At 35.1% G+C, this 19,353-nt stretch overlaps 1 protein-coding gene across 4 annotated transcripts in view; it reads right to left on the bottom strand.

The window, feature by feature from the left end:
• ino80e (INO80 complex subunit E) overlaps positions 1-18,859 on the bottom strand; it is a 46,369-nt gene extending 27,510 nt beyond the window's left edge. For 3 of the 4 annotated variants that reach the window (XM_028808505.2, XM_028808513.2, XM_028808522.2), the window contains exons 1-5: positions 18,440-18,859; positions 16,962-17,032; positions 16,822-16,874; positions 15,125-15,200; positions 2,722-2,839 (exon numbers count right to left, since the gene is read on the bottom strand). In XM_028808505.2, the coding sequence (XP_028664338.1) occupies positions 2,722-2,839; positions 15,125-15,200; positions 16,822-16,874; positions 16,962-17,032; positions 18,440-18,520 (399 nt within the window). In that variant the 5' untranslated portion in view covers positions 18,521-18,859. The remainder of the gene's footprint in view (positions 1-2,721; positions 2,840-15,124; positions 15,201-16,821; positions 16,875-16,961; positions 17,033-18,439) is intronic. The other variant, XM_028808497.2, reaches the window with a different exon arrangement.
• Between the last annotated feature and the right edge of the window lie 494 nt (positions 18,860-19,353).

The raw sequence follows: 19,353 nt of genomic DNA, 5'->3' as shown, positions 1-19,353 counted from the left end.
GTTTCCTGGCCATGGACCCAAAATTTCAATGTTTTGTACCCCAAGCCACTTAGTTATAACTTTTGCCTTATGGCACGGTGCTCCATCATGCTGGAAAAGGCATTGTTCGTCACCAAACTGTTCTTGGATGGTTGGGAGAAGTTGCTCTTTGAGGATGTTTTTGTACAATTCTTTATTCATGGCTGCATTCTTAGGCAAAATTGTGAGCGAGCCCACTCCCTTAGCAAAGAAGCAACCCCACACATGAATGGTCTCAGGATGCTTTACGGTTGGCATGACACAGGACTGATGATAGCGCTCACCTTTTCTTCTCCGGAACAATCTTTTTTCCGGATGCCCCAAACAACCAGAAAGAGGACTCATCAGAGAAAATGACTTTACTCCAATCCTCAGCAGTCCAAACCCTGTACCTTTTGCAGAATATCAGTCTGTTGTTGATGTTTTTCTTGGAGAGAAGTGTCTTCTTTTATGCCCTTCTTGACACCAGGCCATCCTCCAAACGTCTTCGTCTCACTGTGCGTGCAGATGCACTCACACCTGCCTGCTGCCATTCCTGAGCAAGCTCTGCACTGGTGGTGTCCTGATCCCACAGCTGAATCAACTTTAGGAGACGGTCCCGGTGCTTGCTGGACTTTCTTGGGCACCCTAAAGCCTTCTTCGCAACAGCAGTGGAAATGGGTTTTTTGGGATTAAGTTCATTTTCATGCAAAGAAGGACTTTGCAAGTAATTGCAATTCATTTGATCACTTATAGCATTCTGGAGTATATGCAAATCGGCATCATAAAAACTGAGGCGGCAAACTTTGTGAAAATTAATATTTGTGTCATTCTCAAAACTTTTGGCCATGACTGTATATAATGAAAGAATAAACAAATTACTGACCAAGAGCAAACTGGGGGAATAGTTAATGTTCAAATGTTACAGCATATTTGCTTTCTCTCTCACTCCTGTGATTGGTCTCTGAAACCAAGAAGTGCAACTAAAGCAAGGTTCAGCACAAGCTGGTAAGAAACAGTACTTCTCAAAAACAGAATTCAAAATGTATAGGACTTTAAAAAGATTTTTTTTTATATATATATAAAGGTAATGAATGTCTTTAACAAACATGCAAAGTTTAACCAAAAAAAGCAAGTCTGTTATTTACGACTTTTTAAAGAATGTTATATATCCTTGGCTTAAAAAAAAAAAAAGGCTACATATTTTTTTTAATATGAGAATGAAAATGAAAAAACTTGCATTGTTTAGTTCATTTTAAGCACATGCAGTATTTCACCAAGAATCAGTCCCAATTTTAAATGTTCCTCTCAGTTAACGGTACATTTTAAAATCAAAAATATTTTTACTAGTTCTACATGATGACACAGCATCAGAATCATACAAAATATAAAAAATATAAGAGTGAATGATCAAGAAAAATATGTGGCATTGCATTAGTCATAACCAGACTAATTTTATATTGCACCAATTTTTAAACTTGTATAATTTCAGTTTTCAACAATACAATAAACCAGATTCACACCAATAATTAGTGTTGTGCCAATAGGCAATTTATCTTATTTACATAACTAACAAAATATACTGATTGCAATCATTTATACTTGTGTTATCACGCTTGGGGTGCATTGGGGGGCTTGTTTGTGGTGTAGTATATACTGTTGCAGTCGACATTTCATTTAAACATGGCATTTAAATGTGTTTTTATTTAGAAACGTAATTTATTTAAACAAATGATACAATTTTCTTTATTTAAACAATGCATTGCTTCACCACAAACAGTAACCTATTGGATATGCAGGAGGTTTTGTTTCGTATTTAAAAAAATAACAATTTTGTTTTGGTTTAAGCCAACAGTGTAAATAGTAGCCTATGAAGAAATTAAAAAACGCTACACATGGTACATGCTAATAAAAAAAAAAAAATCATAAGCAAAGCACAATTGGACATTTTAAGACCCTAAGGCGATTGAAAGTGAATGGTGAAGTGGGGGCATTTACAGAGCAAAGCATCAGTGTGATTGTGTTTTAAATTTGTCCACAATCGACAACTTAAAAGCTAGGTTTTTGAAGCAATGCTGTTAAATATCAGGGTTTTCAGGCTTTCCTTTATCCCGTAGTTTAGATCCAAAATGAGCCCAAACTGCTACATAAGTTATGATTGGCTCTGAAACATTATTGACGTTCAATGTCACTCTTTTTGTTTTATTATTCCTGTATAAGAGAATTATTTATTTACTGTTTATCTCAATGCAGTGTTAACTCTAGCTAAGGGCAGAAACTCTCCAACCATGACTCAAAACACAATTGGAATTTTGGTATATGGAGGTAGTATCTGTGATACCTATAGGTTGTTTAGTGTTGTTTGTGTATTCTTAATGCCTTTGCTAATTTCTGAAATTAAAATTTTCATGGCTGTTGCTTGATTATATTTACACTGCAGGTTGGTCTGATTTATTGTTCAAAATTTTCCAAATGACATACTGTAGATGAGATTTTACATGAACAATGGATAACCGTCTACTGGAACAAGCCTACCAACACCTATCAGAAGAGTTCAACACATTTACACAATGATTTATTATAGGTAACAGAAGCTGAAGAAAAAATCTTGACAGAAAGAGAAACATACACTCTTAAAAATAAATGTTACAGCAGTGAGGAGAGAGAAGGGGAGCAAAGCAACAACAACTATAACTACAACTTTACAGTTGAACTAACACTTACTGTGCTGAGGTAAGATCCACTTGTCCCACTCTGTAGAGCATTGTACCCAGCAGAAGGTAGCAAAGATATTGTGTCAGAATGTGGAGGAACGCTCGAAAGATGAGGGCTGCTTCTCCTTCTGGATTGTATTACCAAACAAAACAAAAAACTTATGAATAAAAACATTGCATGACAGGGACTGATTGAGAGAAAAGAAAACACAGTTTTTAGACTTTTGTTATATAGACACAATGTTAGGTTTAAAATATTTTTTTAGTATTTCTCGATGAGTGTTGACTTGATTAATGTAAAGCCAAAAGATCCTCTGCACCAGTGAGTGATGATTTTTCTCCTCTATTTTTCAATCTTTAGCTTTTTTATTCCAAAAACTCTTATTCAGCTCTAGATTCCCTATTAATTATGGGCACCTCAGGTGTTTGTACTAGTTAATAACTTTGGGCCAGTTCAGGCCATGAATGAGAGGATCCCAGCTGCAAGAATAGTTACATCAGATTGATTTCCCAAGCTACCTTGATCAGATGAAACCTACACTTGAATCCTGGCCCTAAAAATATAGATGGGAACCTTTAATAACTTAATTATCATTTCAAGCAGCTTTAACACTCCAACTCAGCTGTGCTCTTCCAACACCATAAAACATGACTTCACTAAATATTAAGAGCTCTAAACAGCAATACATTTTACATTAATGATCAGTGATGGGAAAATTGACTTTCTTACATTAAGTGAAATGTGGCTCAGCACTGATGGTGCAACAGTGTTAACTGAAGCAGCACCTCCAAATTACAATTCTGTTTATTCGGTTTGACAGGGTAAAAAAAGGTGGCTGTTTAGAGAGTATTTACTTGAGCCACTTAATCTTTAAAGATGACAGTTTTGGTACATTCGTGTCTTTCAATTATCTTGTCATGGTTATTCAAGGAGTGTCTTAGTCTCTTGTACTGACCGTTTATGAACATCAAAAATGTGTCTTTTATTGAGGAATTCTCAGACTTATCTCTCTATTATAAAAGGAAATCCTGGGACAAGACTTCTTGTAGGAGATTTTTTTCAAGTCCTGCACTCCTCTCAACTAAATTCAACCACGCACACGGTCCAATCACCTCTCATTCAAGTGAATGCTTTTGTCAGACACAATTCCTGCACTCTCAGCCCTTATAAATTTTTATGTTTTCCTCATTTTAAGTGATTTATGAAAAGTCCTCCATTTCATCCTTTAAAGAAGTTTTTCTGGATAGTATTGATATATACAGTGCCTCCGGAAAGTATTCACAGCACACCACTTTTTCCACATTTTGTTATGTTACAGCCTTATTCCAAAATGGATTCAATTAATTTTTTTCCTCAGAATTCTAAACACAACACCCCATAATGACAACGTGAAAAAAGTTTACTTGAGGTTTTTGTAAATTTATTAAAAATAAAAAAATTGAGAAAGCACATGTACATAAGTATTCACAGCCTTTGCCATGAAGCTCAAAATTAGGCTCAGGTGCATCCTGTTTCCCCTGATCATCCTTGAGATGTTTCTGCAGCTTCTTCAACAAACATTGAACTCTTTCGTGTGAATGCCAGGCGTCATGTTTGGAGGAAACCTGGTACCATTTCTACAGTGAAGCATGGTGGTGGCAGCATCATGCTGTGGGGATGTTTTTTTAGCGGCAGGGACTGGGAGACTAGTCAGGATAAAGGGAAAGATGACTGCAGCCATGTACAGAGACATCCTGGATGAAAACCTGCTCCAGAGCGCTCTTGACCTCAGACTGGGGCGACGGTTCATCTTTCAGCAAGACAACGACCCTAAGCACACAGCCAAGATATCAAAGGAGTGGCTTCAGGACAAACTCTGTGAATGTCCTTGAGTGGCCCAGCCAGAGCCCAGACTTGAATCTGATTGAACATCTCTGGAGAGATCTTAAAATGGCTGTGCACCGACGCTTCCCATCCAACCTGATGGAGCTTGAGAGGTGCTGCAAAGAGGAATGGGCAAAACTGGCCAAGGATAGGTGTGCCAAGCTTGTGGCATCATATTCAAAAAGACTTGAGGCTGTAATTGCTGCCAAAGGTGCATCGACAAAGTATTGAGCAAAGGCTGTGAATACTTATGTACATGTGATTTCTCAGTTTTTTTATTTTTAATAAATTTGCAAAAACCTCAAGTAAACTTTTTTCACGTTGTCATTATGGGGTGTTGTGTGTAGAATTCTGAGGAAAAAAATTAATTGAATCCATCTTGGAATAAGGCTGTAACATAACAAAATGTGGAAAAAGTGATGTGCTGTAAATACTTTCCGGATGCACTGTATACACAATCTATTCGTTTCATTCGTAATTGTCCAATTCTGGACAATAATTCTATAAGTTCTATGTCAACGACTAAGCGGAGAAGAAAAGGCATCGCGTCAAAAAGAGGCCCAAAGGCATTGGAGAGAAAAGAAGTCAAAAAAGAACAATAATAATCTAGTGCAAATTTGGAAAATGAGGAAAGTAATAATCAGCACAGACCAAGTGGAATTGAAAACCTAGCAGGTCCAAGCGGGTACAGAAGTAGAAGGCAAATTAGAACATTGTAAAGAGGTTCAAAAACGTTGGTGCGATACACATGCAGAGCAGGTTAAAGATTATGAAAGTAGTAAATTTCTAAAGGCATGAAAAACTGATAGTAAAGATCGCATTAGCACTAACAAATGGAAAATATTACTCTGTGAAATAATGGAACGTTGAAGAGATCGAATATATGGGCATGGGTGATATGACAGAAGTATGTAGATATTGTTCGGCTTTAAAGTTTAAGTCGGAAACTTGTAGATCGTCTAATTCGTGTTGCCATCAGGGAAAAGTAGTGTTTCTTCCCAACGAAGACGAGCATCCGCAAGAATTAAAAGATTTGTTTGGTTTATGTTTTTACTGAAGTGTTAATTTCAAAGCCAAACCGAACAAAAACGTATAAATCAACGAATACCTCTAACGCAATATGAAACATCATTTTCTTTCAATTTATTACATTTTACTATTTTTTTACTATGGTTAATTACTTGCTGTAATGTAAAAAGTTGGTTTATTTATTAGAGAGAAAGAAACAATATTCACTCACGGGCAGTTTATATGTTGCGTTGTTACAATGTAATTCCAAACACGGAATCAAAATTCAATGTGATATTGACGAAAAGTTAATTCCAAATACAGTAATCCCTCCTCCATCGCGGGGGTTGCGTTCCAGAGCCACCAGCGAAATAAGAAAATCCGCGAAGTAGAAACCATATGTTTATATGGTTACTTTTATATTGTCACGCTTGGGTCACAGATTTGCGCAGAAACACAGGAGGTTGTAGAGAGACAGGAACGTTATTCAAACACTGCAAACAAACATTTGTCTCTTTTTCCAAAAGTTTAAACTGTGCTCCATGACAAGACAGAGATGACAGTTCTGTCTCACAATTAAAAGAATGCAAACATATCTTCCTCTTCAAAGGAGTGCGTGTCAGGAGCACAGAATGTCACATAGATAGAGAAAACAATCTCTAGCAAACAAATCAATAGGGCTGTTTGGCTTTTAAGTATGCGAAGCACCGCAGCACAAAGCTGTTGAAGGCGGCAGCTCACACCCCCTCCGTCAGGAGGAGAGAGAGAGATTTAGTTTGTTTTTCAGTCAAAAATCAATACGTGCCCTTCAAGCTTTTAAGTTTGCGAAGCACTGTGCAGCATGTCGTTTCAGGAAGCAGCTGCACAAAAGATAGCAACGTGAAGATAATCTTTCAGCATTTTTAGACGAGCGTCCGTATCGTCTAGGTGTGCGAACAGCCCCCCTGCTCAATCCCCATACGTCAGGATCACAGATAGTCAGCGCAAGAGAGAGAGAAAAGTAAGCAATCTAGCTTCTCAGCCATCTGCCAATAGCGTCCCTTGTATGAAATCAACTAGGCAAGCCAACTGAGGAACCATGTACCAGAAATTAAAAGACCCATTGTCCGCAGAAATCCGCGAAATATATTTAAATATGCTTACATATAAAATCCGCGATGGAGTGAAGCCGCGAAAGGTGAAGCGCGATATAGCGAGGGATCACTGTATTGTATTTACTGAAGTGTTACAGTAAATGTGTAAGTTTAAAAAAATATTTGTGTGTTAATTTCAAAGCCAAACAGGGTGAAAACATTTAACTCAACGAGTACCTCTAATGCAACATGAAACAAATTTCTTTCAATTTATTACGTCCAACTATTTTTAACTATGGTTAATTACTCGCTGTAATTTAAAATAGTTAGTTCTATTATGCATATATAACAATTACCATGAAAATAACAATTGCTTTAAACTGTACATCCAGTTACCTATACCTGGGGGTTGGCAAGCGAAGCGAGCAGACGGCAGAGCCCCCTAGTTATTTATAAAAATAACTATGACCAGTTTCTAATTGTGGATATCAATTTTCATGTGGATAACCTTACCAGTGTGACTCGAAAGCAAGAGAATTCATGAACTTGCGGCACTCTTTTGATTCCAGTCAGCACATCAGCCAGCTGACACATAAGGGAGTACACATGCTTGATGTAGTAATTTCAAAAGTTTGATGTGCAGCAGGTCATGGGTATTGGTATAACTGACTATTTCTGCACATTATTTGATGTAGAAATACTGGTAACTACAAATAATGGGAAGTGTATTGTTAAAAAAATGTTATTTTGATTCAACTGCAGTGTCAAGATATGCGAATATTCTAAACAATCAGTCCAAATGTAGTTCTTGCGTTAATACAGCTACTAATGCAACCATGAATGCAAAGGTAAAAGCTGTAGCCGATATAGTGGCCCCTGAAAAAATTGTCAAGACATCTTACAGCACTACAATACCTTGGAAGACTCAATAGAGTGTCTGAAAAAAAGAACATGCTGGAGAGCCGAGCATAAATGGAGAAAAACTGAACTAACAGTCCACTATAAAATATTGGAAGCACACATAACTTAAAATTAAAAAATAATGCTGGCAATCCAACACCCACACATAAATTAAAAAAATAATGCTGATAATCCAACAGTTTTATTCTCAACTACTGATGGTCTTCTAAACCCAGCTCAATGGAATACAAATTCATTTTTTTTTCCACTGAAATAGATCAACCCTACTAACAGTCTTTTTCAAAGAAGTCACCTGTGATCATTGATAATGAACTCATCATTAGATATGAGGTCTCCCTTGACTGTCTAAAGTCTGCAGTTTTTAAACCCCTGCTCAAGAAAAATAATCTAGACTCTTGTCTTTTGACAACTTTAGACCAATTTTTAACCTGCCTTTCTTAAGTATAATTTTAGAAAAAGCAGTTTTTAACCAGTTAAATGATTACTTGCATAAACATTCAATTCTTGATCAGTTTCAGTCAGGTCTTAGAACAAACTACAGTACAGAAACTAATTATTTGTGTGTCAATACAGATAGGACAGAGGCCATATTTCTGTTCTTGTTTTCTTAGACTTGCAAGTAGCATTTGACACTATAAACCACAGTATTATTATAAATCGCCTTAGGCTATGGGTGGGCCGTTCTGGCAGTGTCATTTGGATTCGGTTTTACATAACAGATAGAAAATTCTTTGTTAGTTGTTGTGGTGATTGTACTTAGCACATCCATGATATTGTATATAATGTATCACAAGGATCTATTGTGGATCAACTGCTTTTTTGTAATCTATATGCTTCCATTAGGCCAGATATGTCTCAAAAACACAATGTGAACTAACACTTTTATTCATCTATAGCGCCTGATGACCCTCGATGCTCTTGGGTCTTTGATCCTAATCAATGTCTTAGCAGTATTTCCGAATGGATAAGTATAGTAAATTTCTCAAACTAAATAAGAGGAAAAAAAAATCTTAATGATTGTCAAAAAAGGAAATAGCGAGGGTATTAGAAAAAAACTTGATCCCTTAGGTTTAAAAGGGAAGGTGGCGGTAAAGAATTTAGATGTAATCATAGACTCAGACCTAAAATTTAAATCACACATTAACTAGATTACTAGGACTGCATTTTTTCACTTAAGGAATATTGTAAAAGTCAGTCCTCTTATAACATTACAAGATGCTGAAAAATTCACACTTTTATTAAAATTAAGTCACCTATATAACTAATGTACTCATAACAGGACTACCCAAGATAGACATCAACTGGATGCAATTAGTGCAGAATGCAGCAACAAGAACCTTCACTAGAAAAAGAAAATCTGAGAGCATCTAATCAGTTTTAGCACTGTTACACTGGTTACCCGTTATTTAGAATTGACTTTAAAATACTATTAATAGTGTATAAAGCCTTAAATACTGTTCTTATATTTTGGAGTGCCTGATCCCTACACCCCAGGTCATAACCTTAGGTTTTGTAATGGTGGACTACTTCCAATTCCAGGTAATTCCAATAATTCCAAGAGCCAAGCTTAAAAGAAACAGCAAGTTGACCTTTTGCGGTTATGCACCCAAAAACTGGAATACTTTACCAATAGAGATTTGCCAGGCTAATACTATGGAACATTTTAAAAACACTGCTAAAATATTTTTTTTTTGTCTCTCTCATAGCTATATTTTAGTTGTATTCTTGATGGATTATATAGGCAAAGAATTACCATACTATTCAGGGATTTGCAGTCTTTACTACTCCCTCTCTTTTCTGGTTCTTCTGTGGTGACAATTTGTGCCACCACCACCACCACCACCTGATTAAAGCACTGTATAGCCACCTTTGATGGTGGAATTAAAAAGCAGGTGCCCCAGCTGACCACAAGACCAACTGCATCAAGTCCTCTCTGATGAAGCCTGAAAACAATGAGAAATTACTGGAGTCATCTTTAGAGATTTACATTAAATTATTGAATATACAGATACTACCTTTCCCCTAATTATATATCTACATTTTATAAGAGTGTAAAGATTTTTTTTTCTGTTAGATTAGATAAGAACATTCATGAATAACTAATTTGTTATTTCTGTTAACTTTCTCTTTGACATTTTGTAAAGCACTTTGAGCTACATTGCTTGCATGAAACTGTGCTGTATAAATAAATGTTGTTTTGTAAGTGGTGTTTCTTACAAGTGTACCCTCACATAATTAATACTTTAAGTATCAGTGCACATGCTTCCAATTTAATGTACATGATGACAGAGAATTTATGTATAACTAAATTATATTTAGTTACACACATAATCGGTACTATCAACTGAAACAAGAATTATTCTAAAAGTAATCTTGTCAATGATAGTCATTTTCCAAATTGGTTAAACTGTATTACCACAGGTCACAGTCAGACGTAGTTGTAATAAAATAAAAGCTAATTTTCTGTCCAACTCAGACTTTTAAAGATTAAAAATAGAAATAATCATCAAGTACTACTTGGAACAGTTGCCAAAAACTGACAAATGGGAATTCTGAACTGCCATGTGAATTACCTACAAACATTATCAATACAGATTTTAAGTTATCAATAAAATTTATAAAACAATATCCCAATTTCTCCAGAAGGAGTTTTGCATGGACATCTCTCTCTTTGTACAAACTGCCTTGGAAATCATAACTTTAAATTCTGAAATGAAGCCTGTCCTTTAGAACTCTCAGTCTTGTAAAAAAAATACTTTTTATCAGTAGATTGTTATTGACAGGCACAGATCCTAGAAGTAATACATACAAGTGCAGGTTCATGGCACCATTTCTCCTGACATAAAGATGTTTTCCAGTTCACAACCACCATGCTGGGTGGATTTTTCATTTAAATAAGGAAGTAAAATAGTATAAAGCATGCACATATCTACAACTGTCACTTTACACGAGTCATATTTTCAACTGGAAGAGCAATGTCATGCTAAATAGTTTGTCTAAAAGCAGAGGAAGTATATTACCTTAGACAATTAAATCACACACAAAATAATAAAATGGCAACTGCAACATTCATGAAACAAGCTAAAGAAACACACAACTTTTAGTGGGTCAAGGTGTGGAACTGAGAGGTTGCTTTGAAGGGAGATGAGTAACAGATGTCTTTTAAAAGCGACAGAATCTCACAAATATATCCTCCTCCCAAAACAATATGGATATGCTGTTTACAACATGTATAGAGCATATTTTTTTTAAACTGATAAAATACTTAAGAAAAATGTATACCATGATTGTCAAAAAATACTAGGATAAATTATACCTTTAACTGATTAGTCAATCCATCCAACTCACATTTCAACTGGGATATTACAGTACAGTTTAAATTGAACAATCTTGTTGACTACAAAATGGATTAAAGTTTGCATTGGTAAATGTAATTTCTATGCTGCACTGAAACACCCATCAAGACTTGCTTTGAGACACATTGTTTGTATAAACAGCCACATGGATAGATAGATAGATAGGTCAGTATGCAAGGTACAATTCATATTTAAGTTATTTAAGGTAAAGTTCAGATTGTTCTCATTAAAATGACAAATGCCTTCACCAAAAGTGAATGTAGTGAATGTGAAATGTAGTTTGGGACAGCAGTATTTCTAGTAAAATTGTGATAAGGCAACCTGACTCAAATAGCTATATAACAAGGGAGCCCAATAAATTTGTTACTAGTGTAGAATAGTACAGAAAATAAAATGTTCAGCCCAGTGCCAACAAACTTACTTTACAATTACATTAATGAATTCTGGAAAAAAAAAAGATCCTCATAAAGACAACTTCTTGTTCTTTTTTTTGAATTTTGAGATAATATAGAATGCTTCTTTACCAACATGTGGATTAAAATTCTCCCAGTTAAGGGGAAAAAAAACAAGTAGTGTGGTATATGATATTGCTTTTAAAGCGTTAGAAATCATTTTAGATACAAGGCTTATGAGAGAGAGAGAGAGAGAGACAGACAGCGAAATGTTTGTCCAAATGTGTAGGTGTAGAATATTTTCAAAATAAATGATCTACTGATGTTGATGCTTGACAGCATTGCTCACATGGCGAGACTTTACCTGGATACATTTTAAATAATATTACCATGTACTGTATGTGATGAACAATTTTAGTTGAATTATTGTACATTTAGAATGTAACAAATTAGAATGTATCTGATGAGTGGCTGAATTCAATTTATTTTTCCTTAGATTTTAATAAAAAGATTGCTTTTCCATTATTCCATATGATCATTAAGGCATACTGTAGATTCCTTGAAATCTGCTGATATGCTCTAGAGATACTGCCTGGAATATAATACAGATTAGCAAGCAATACCCCAATAGTTCTTCACTACAACATTTTCAAGGATTTCCCCATGGGGCAAGGAGCAGGCAAGACTCTTAGTTGGCGCTTGTGCACCCAGCAGAGTCATACTTGATTTGGCCAGTTCCCAGGAGAGTCCTGCTGGCTTCTGGGGAAGCAGGTCCTCCAAAACAGGAAACTGGCCACAATAACTAATAAGTCGCAAAACGCTAGCAAATGTTCCCAAATGAGAAAGAATCACTGTAAACCTTTGGCTATATATAAGGGGCGGACAAAGAATCTTTATAAAAAAATAAAAGATTTAACTTCAAGAATGCTCTGGAACACAAAATGCTCAAAAAAGACTGCAAAAAGGCAAAGTCATAACTAAAAGTCCCAAATACATTAATTCAAGCATTGCTGCTGAAAATAGCGCAGAGATTAGAAATTCAGAAAATAATAAATAATATATCAGAGAAAACACGAGAACTCCCCACAACAAGCATGAAAGAATGAATTGCATTTGATCAGTGGATTTCCCCAATCTTTATAGGGCTGGGGCTGGTTCAGCACAGAGACGGACAGATGTCCCTGCTTTTGGCGAGCCATAAAAAATGCACAAGAAGCATAACAGAACATGAATAAGCACATAGATACTTAACTTAGAAAGGAAATATTTTGAATATAAAATAATAATATGAAAAGCACTTAAACAGAAAAGACATAAAAAATAAGCATAAACAGAAAATACAGAATATGAACTGGTAGACACACAGCAGAGGGATGTTGTGCAGGTTGCTGTCAATGAAGTACAGTTGGGTCCACAAACATTTCAACACAATGACACAATTTTAATCGTTTTGGCTCCGTACACCACCACAATAGATTTGAAATTAAGCAATCATTATATGAATGAAACGTAGACTTTCAGCTTTAATTTAAGGTATTTACCAAAAATATTGTATGAATTGATCAGCAATGACAGCCATTTTTCTGTACAGAATTTTCCAGAGGCTCAAATGTATTTAGACATTTGATTGAAAAGTCGTTCAAAGCTGTTCCATAGCCAGGTTGGAGCAGTTCCCTCATTATGTCATTATTATACAGGTAAAAGGTGTGGTATCGAAAGGTGTGATAGTCCATCATTAGGCTAAGAAAACAAAACAAACCCTTTAGAGTGATAGCAAAAACACGAGGAGTGGTCAAACCAATCATCTGGTACATTCTTAAAAAGAAGAAACACACTGTTGAATTCAGCAACACCAGAAGGTCTGGAAAACCACAGAAGACAGCTGTGTTGGATAATTGCAGAACTCTGTCGTTGGTGAAGAATAACCACTTGACAACATTTAGTTAAAAAAAGAACACTACCCAGGAGGTAGACCTATCATTGCTAAAGTCTAAAATCAAGAGGAGACTTCATGAAAGTAAGGACAGAGGGTTTACCACAAGGTGCAAACCACTGGTAAACCTTAAACATACAGTTAGGTCCATAAATATTTGGACAGAGACAACTTTTTTCTAATTTTGGTTCTGTATATTACCACAATGAATTTTAAATGAAACAACTCAGATGCAGTTGAAGTGCAGACTTTCAGCTTTAATTCAGAGGGGTGAACAAAACGATTGCATAAAAATGTGAGGCAACTAAAGCATTTTTTTAACACAATCCCTTCATTTCAGGGGCTCAAAAGTAATTGGACAATTGACTCAAAGGCTATTTCATGGGCAGGTGTGGGCAAGTCCGTCATTATGTCATTATCAGTTAAGCAGATAAAAGGCCTGGAGTTGATTTGAGGTGTGGTGCTTGCATGTGGAAGATTTTGCTGTGAACATACAACATGCGGTCAAAGGAGCTCTCCATGCAGGTGAAAGAAACCATACTTAAGCTGTGAAAAGAGAAAAAAAACATCCCAGAAATTGCTACAATATTACGAGTGGGAAAATCTACAGTTTGGTACATCCTGAGAAAGAAAGCAAGCACTGGTGAACTCAGCAACGCAAAAAGACCTGGACGTCCACGGAAGACAACAGTAACTGTAGAAGGGCAGATCAGACTTTGCCAGAAGACATTTTTTAAAAACCCTGTCCAGTTCTGGAGCAATTTTCTTTGGACAAAGGAAACAAAGATCAATACATACCAGAATATTGGAAAGAGAAAAATATGGAAAAGAGAAGAAATGGCTTATGATCTGATGAAAACCACATCATCTGTGAAACATAGTGGAGGAGGTATTATGGCATGATCATACTTGGCTGTGAATGGATGTCAGTCACTAATATTTAATGATTATATGACTGCTGACAGAAGTAGCAGGATAAATTCTGAAGTGTATAGGGTTATACTATCTGCTCAGATTCAGCCAAATGCTGCAAAACTTATATGATGACGCTTCACAATACAGAAGGACAATGAGTCAAAACATAAAGCAAAAGGAAATCAAGTGTTTTTCAAAGCAAAGTAGTGGATTATTCTTCAAAGGCCAAGTCAATCAACTGACCTCAACCCAACTGGACATACATTTCACTTGCTGAATACAAAACCGATGGCAGGAAGTCCAACAAACCAGCAGCACCTGAAGACAACTGCAGTAAGGGCCTGGCAAAGCATCACTAAGGTGGAAACCTAGCACCTGGAGATGGCCATGTGTTCCAGACTTCATGCAGTCACTGACTGTAAAGGGTTTTCAACCAAATACTGAAAATGATCTTTATACTTACGATTATGTTAGTTTATCCAAATACTTTTGAGCCCCCAAAAATAGGGGAATCATGCATAAAAATGTCTTCTGTAAACAGCTCATACAATATCTTTGGTAAACTCCTTAAATTAAAGCTGAATGTTTACATCTTAATAACATAACAATTGCTTAATTTGAAATCCATTGTGGTAGTGTGCAGAGGCAAACTTATAAAATTTGTGTCACTGTCCCAATACTTATGGACCTAGCTGTAAACAGTACACACCCCTTTTTCTCTGTAACAGCTTAAAAGGCATGTGTATTTTCCGGTCCACAAATCACTTACATACATGCTTTACCTTCATATGCAGTATTTAGTGATAAAAAGAACAAAATGATTATAACATTTGTTAACTAATGACCTTTTTAAAATAAACAAATACTGCCACATGGAATGTGAAAATGAAGTAAGATGTGCGTGTGGTGTTTCGGTCATATGTTTTGCACCATGAACGAAAATCTACTCACTTCTTTACCCCAGGATTTTCAGTAGCTCTTTGACCTTCTCCATCACTGTTATCTGAGGATGCTGTGGCTTCTGAATCTAAAAAATAAAAATGCACTGTAACAGTAATTTATCAGTTGAATTTTAACAAGTTGGACAATCATACTGAAGAAAAGCATAAAAATTGCCACACCACAAATAAGGGGTCTCAGCTGCCTCGAAAGCTTGCATATTGTAATCTTTTTAGTTAGCCAATAAAAGGTGTAATTGTTCTTGACTTCTCATTGGATTCATAAAGGCTAACATGGTACAACAACCCAGTACTACACACCACACATAGATAAGCTGCATTATATAAATTCAGCCTATTCTAAAGCGGTTTTATATTGTCTTGCAAAAGTACTCAAACCTTTTGATAGTTATGTTTTTCTTTAATGTGCATGATCCTCACATTGATGTTTCATTTAATATTTGACATATAGCCAACTTAATCCACAAAGTACATCAAAATAAAATAATAAATAAGCAAGATTAAAGAAAATATAAAGTCACAATTGAGCAAGCTGAATAATAAGTGCAGCATGGTAGAGGAGATTACAGTGTTGTTGACTCACAGGACAATTAATAGGCAGAGTATGCTTGTTTGACATGGGGCAGTTTGGGTTTTCTTTAAGAACCATATGCTTCCACCCATATCCCTGAGGTAAACGAGTGTAGTTAACCAACAATTCTAAATTGGTCCTATGTAAATTGAGTGTGTGCACATTGCATGTTAGTGTCTGCATTTTAAGTGAAGCTGCCAGTTTAACCTCCGCTCTTCCAAAAACGCAATGAATTAGCAGGTTCGGAAAATGTATGGATAAATCCCTTATTTTTGTCTTAGGCACAAAACATGCAGCATTTTCACTGGCCTCACAGGTACAATCCTGGCTGATCAGTATGAAAGCCCAATCCAGGCACTAAAGATTACAGTTCACCATCTTTTTAGTGGTAAGCATTTGCCTGATAGAGAACTTTGGTGCCACATCACCATTTCCCCTTCTCTTGAAATATACTTCCTATCAAACTCAGTTCTAGTTCTCATGGACTAATTCATATACTCATACACATTTATCAAAGTCAATATTCTATATTATAAAAAAATATCCCACTTATTAAATGATGCCAAAACAACTGATACTGCCACAAGTGTGCTTTTTTCATAGTATATTCTCTGAAGAACTTTTTCAAAATACTGTACCTATTCAGGAGTATTATTTTTGTAGCATAAAGTTGTTTGTAAGTACAAAAGAAATAAAAAAACCTTTCACTTAGCTTAGTGTGGGACTACTACACTTGGTAGGATAGCTCCCATCTTATGCTAAAATCCTCCTTGTCCTGAAGCATCTGTATGCTTCCCATTTTAAACATCACTTTTAGGTTTCTTCAGATTAAAATTCAACATATCAATGTATACTTTTTCCTACATTTTATTATTCTGCTTTCAAGATTTAAATAGAATATTAACATTTTTATTGTTTCATATTTTTTTTTGGAATTTAATGTACTGTATACAGAGACTGTATACTAGTACTATCTTAGGTATATAAGATAAAATAATGAAATATTTCATTGAGAAATGTTGAAAAAACAAAGCATCACTGGACAGTGTGATTTACTACTTTTAATAACTGCCATATTATAATTACCTATATTTAAAAGATCGACATTTAGGACGTACCTGATGAATCATCATCCACATTCTCATACTGCAAAAGTCTATCTAATAAAAAACTGAAAAAAAGAAAAAAAAAGTACTTTATTAAACACAGTATTACCTTTTCAATATTTTACACTTCTGCAGAAAATGAGTAATACTACCTTTTATCTCGAGAAACTTTCAGTAATTTTCTCTGCGCTCGGCGTAGTTCTTCTTGAAAGCATTCCTGTTCCTAGTATAAAGATGTACAGTTCAATTTCATTTAAAAAAAAAAGTTAACCTCTTTTAAACTCATTCAGAAAAACCTCTAGCTCTCCCACGTTATGGCACAAGATATATCAAAACTTCAAACACAATTGGTTTAAGTTTTAGAGAAGAAATGGTTTATTTGGACTTTACAAATAATAAGACAGGTTTTAAGCACAGGTCACAAGGTTACTCAACGGCCCCTCAGTACATTAACTGAGTTTTACTGAGGTGGATCTGCTACATCAGTCTAACATTGGTCATAAAATTAGGTGTATTTCCACAATATCTACTGTAACTGTGCTTGGTAATCTGAGTGATCATTTTCCCTGTGACAGTAAATGTGCACATAATACAACAGGATAAATGACATATGGATTATGGAACATGTGTAATCAAGTATTTTTCCCCATGAACGTTTTACACATTGTCATTATACAGCATCGGTCACGTATTGGCATCTATCATATCACAGACTTTTTTTCTCTCTTCATTCTGCATGAAAACATGAGACTAAACATTTTTTGTGGTCATTGTTACAAACAACATGGGGTAAATAAATAAAATATAATTCTGGGTGGAGAATTATTTTAAAGAAAGGTATATAGTGTAAGCACTAAATACAGCAACAACACTTGTCATGACTTATCTTTATGCGTTTTACAGAAGAGATGCAAAGATTCCAGTCAAGCAAGATGAACACTTCGCACAATTGTACATTTACTTTTATGTTACATATTCATAGTACTGGTATGTCAAATTTTAATACTATATATTACATTATATTCTATTTTCAACAAAAGTGTAAAGGAAAATGCTCCTTAAAATAACATTTTTGACTAATCAAGGACTGGAATTACAGTAAACAAAACTGTGGCAATGCTTACAGATGTATCTACCAATTATTTTGAGCTCTTTAGGCTGCAAAATCATTTGTTATTAAGTAGATAAATTAATGCAACCAAATGACCTAAAAATCTAAATCATTATTCTTTGAAATCTGTGTCACAAATATTCAAATCAAACCGCGGAAAAAAAAAAAACGTGCTACTAAAATGATAACAAATCTAAGCTTTTGAAGACCAACGGACCATATATATATATATATATATATATATATATATATATATATATATATATATATATATATTTCATTATACGCGCGCGCACACACACATACTTGCCTCTCAACCTTAAGATGCAGGACCAGTTTAGAGTCACCAAATAAACACAGATACCTTTTCAGACTTCTCTACTATAATAATGTTTAATAGGTATAAATGTGTAAAGCGATATTATATGGGTTTCCATAATTGCAATATTTATGCAGTATAAGTACCAATGTTTAAGAGGACAAATGTTACTAAGAAAAAAGAATTACGTCCATACTCACATAGACTAAAAATTTCAGTTTTCGCTTCTGATTTTTATATTTCTTCTTATAATCAACTTCAATTTCAGGTTGGCCATTCATTTTCTAAATAATCAGAAAATAATGTAGTAGGATTGAATAAGCCGCCTTTCTCAAGTAACATTTAAATGGGAGATAAAATCATGGTGTTATTTTTAGATTGCTCATTACTGCAAAATAATGAAAACTTTTCCCTTCGCGAATCACTTAAAAGTACTTTACCTACCTAAATATATGCAGCCAATAATAACCACGACGCCATAAAGGCAATGTTTTATGTTGTAGCTGAACGAAATTACCCACTATTTAATAAATATATTGTTTAAAACAACTAAACACACAACACTGCGTGTATACGTTATTATAACAGTAAACCTAGACGCATTGTTTTTGCGTTTATATATGTACTTCCGGCGCATACTAGTGACGACACGCACACGTCTTTTGCAGTGGGAACCTTAGTTGATCAGTTTGGAAAACTACCTGTTGAAATCTTTGAAAAACTGCTTTTTATTTTTAAACGTATTATTTAGTCCAGTTATTTACTGTGCGGGGTCATTCCCAAGGAGCAGGAAACTGAACAGAATAACAGGCTGTTGAATACAATAAAAAAACGTTTAGGTAGACATTAAAAGGACAGGCTCTTCTTGTGCACATTAACCTGAATCTCCTTTGCAGTTACAGTATTCCGTGAATGTATATTTGCAAATATTTTGGTCCGATGTATATCCAGTATTATTAAGGGGTATGTCTTTTGTATTTATTGTGTATTCTTTAAAAAGAAAATAAGCGATGTTAAAATTATATTACTAAAAGTTAGCATACACGCTATTTTATACATTTTAAAAACTTGATTGCAAAGTAGCATATTCATAAATTTAACAACAATGCTGGGT

The sequence above is a fragment of the Erpetoichthys calabaricus genome, chromosome 1 (assembly GCF_900747795.2).
Source record: "Erpetoichthys calabaricus chromosome 1, fErpCal1.3, whole genome shotgun sequence".
NCBI lineage: Eukaryota > Metazoa > Chordata > Cladistia > Polypteriformes > Polypteridae > Erpetoichthys > Erpetoichthys calabaricus.
Note: the sequence above shows the minus strand (reverse complement) of the source record. Positions and strands in the feature narration are given on the sequence as shown.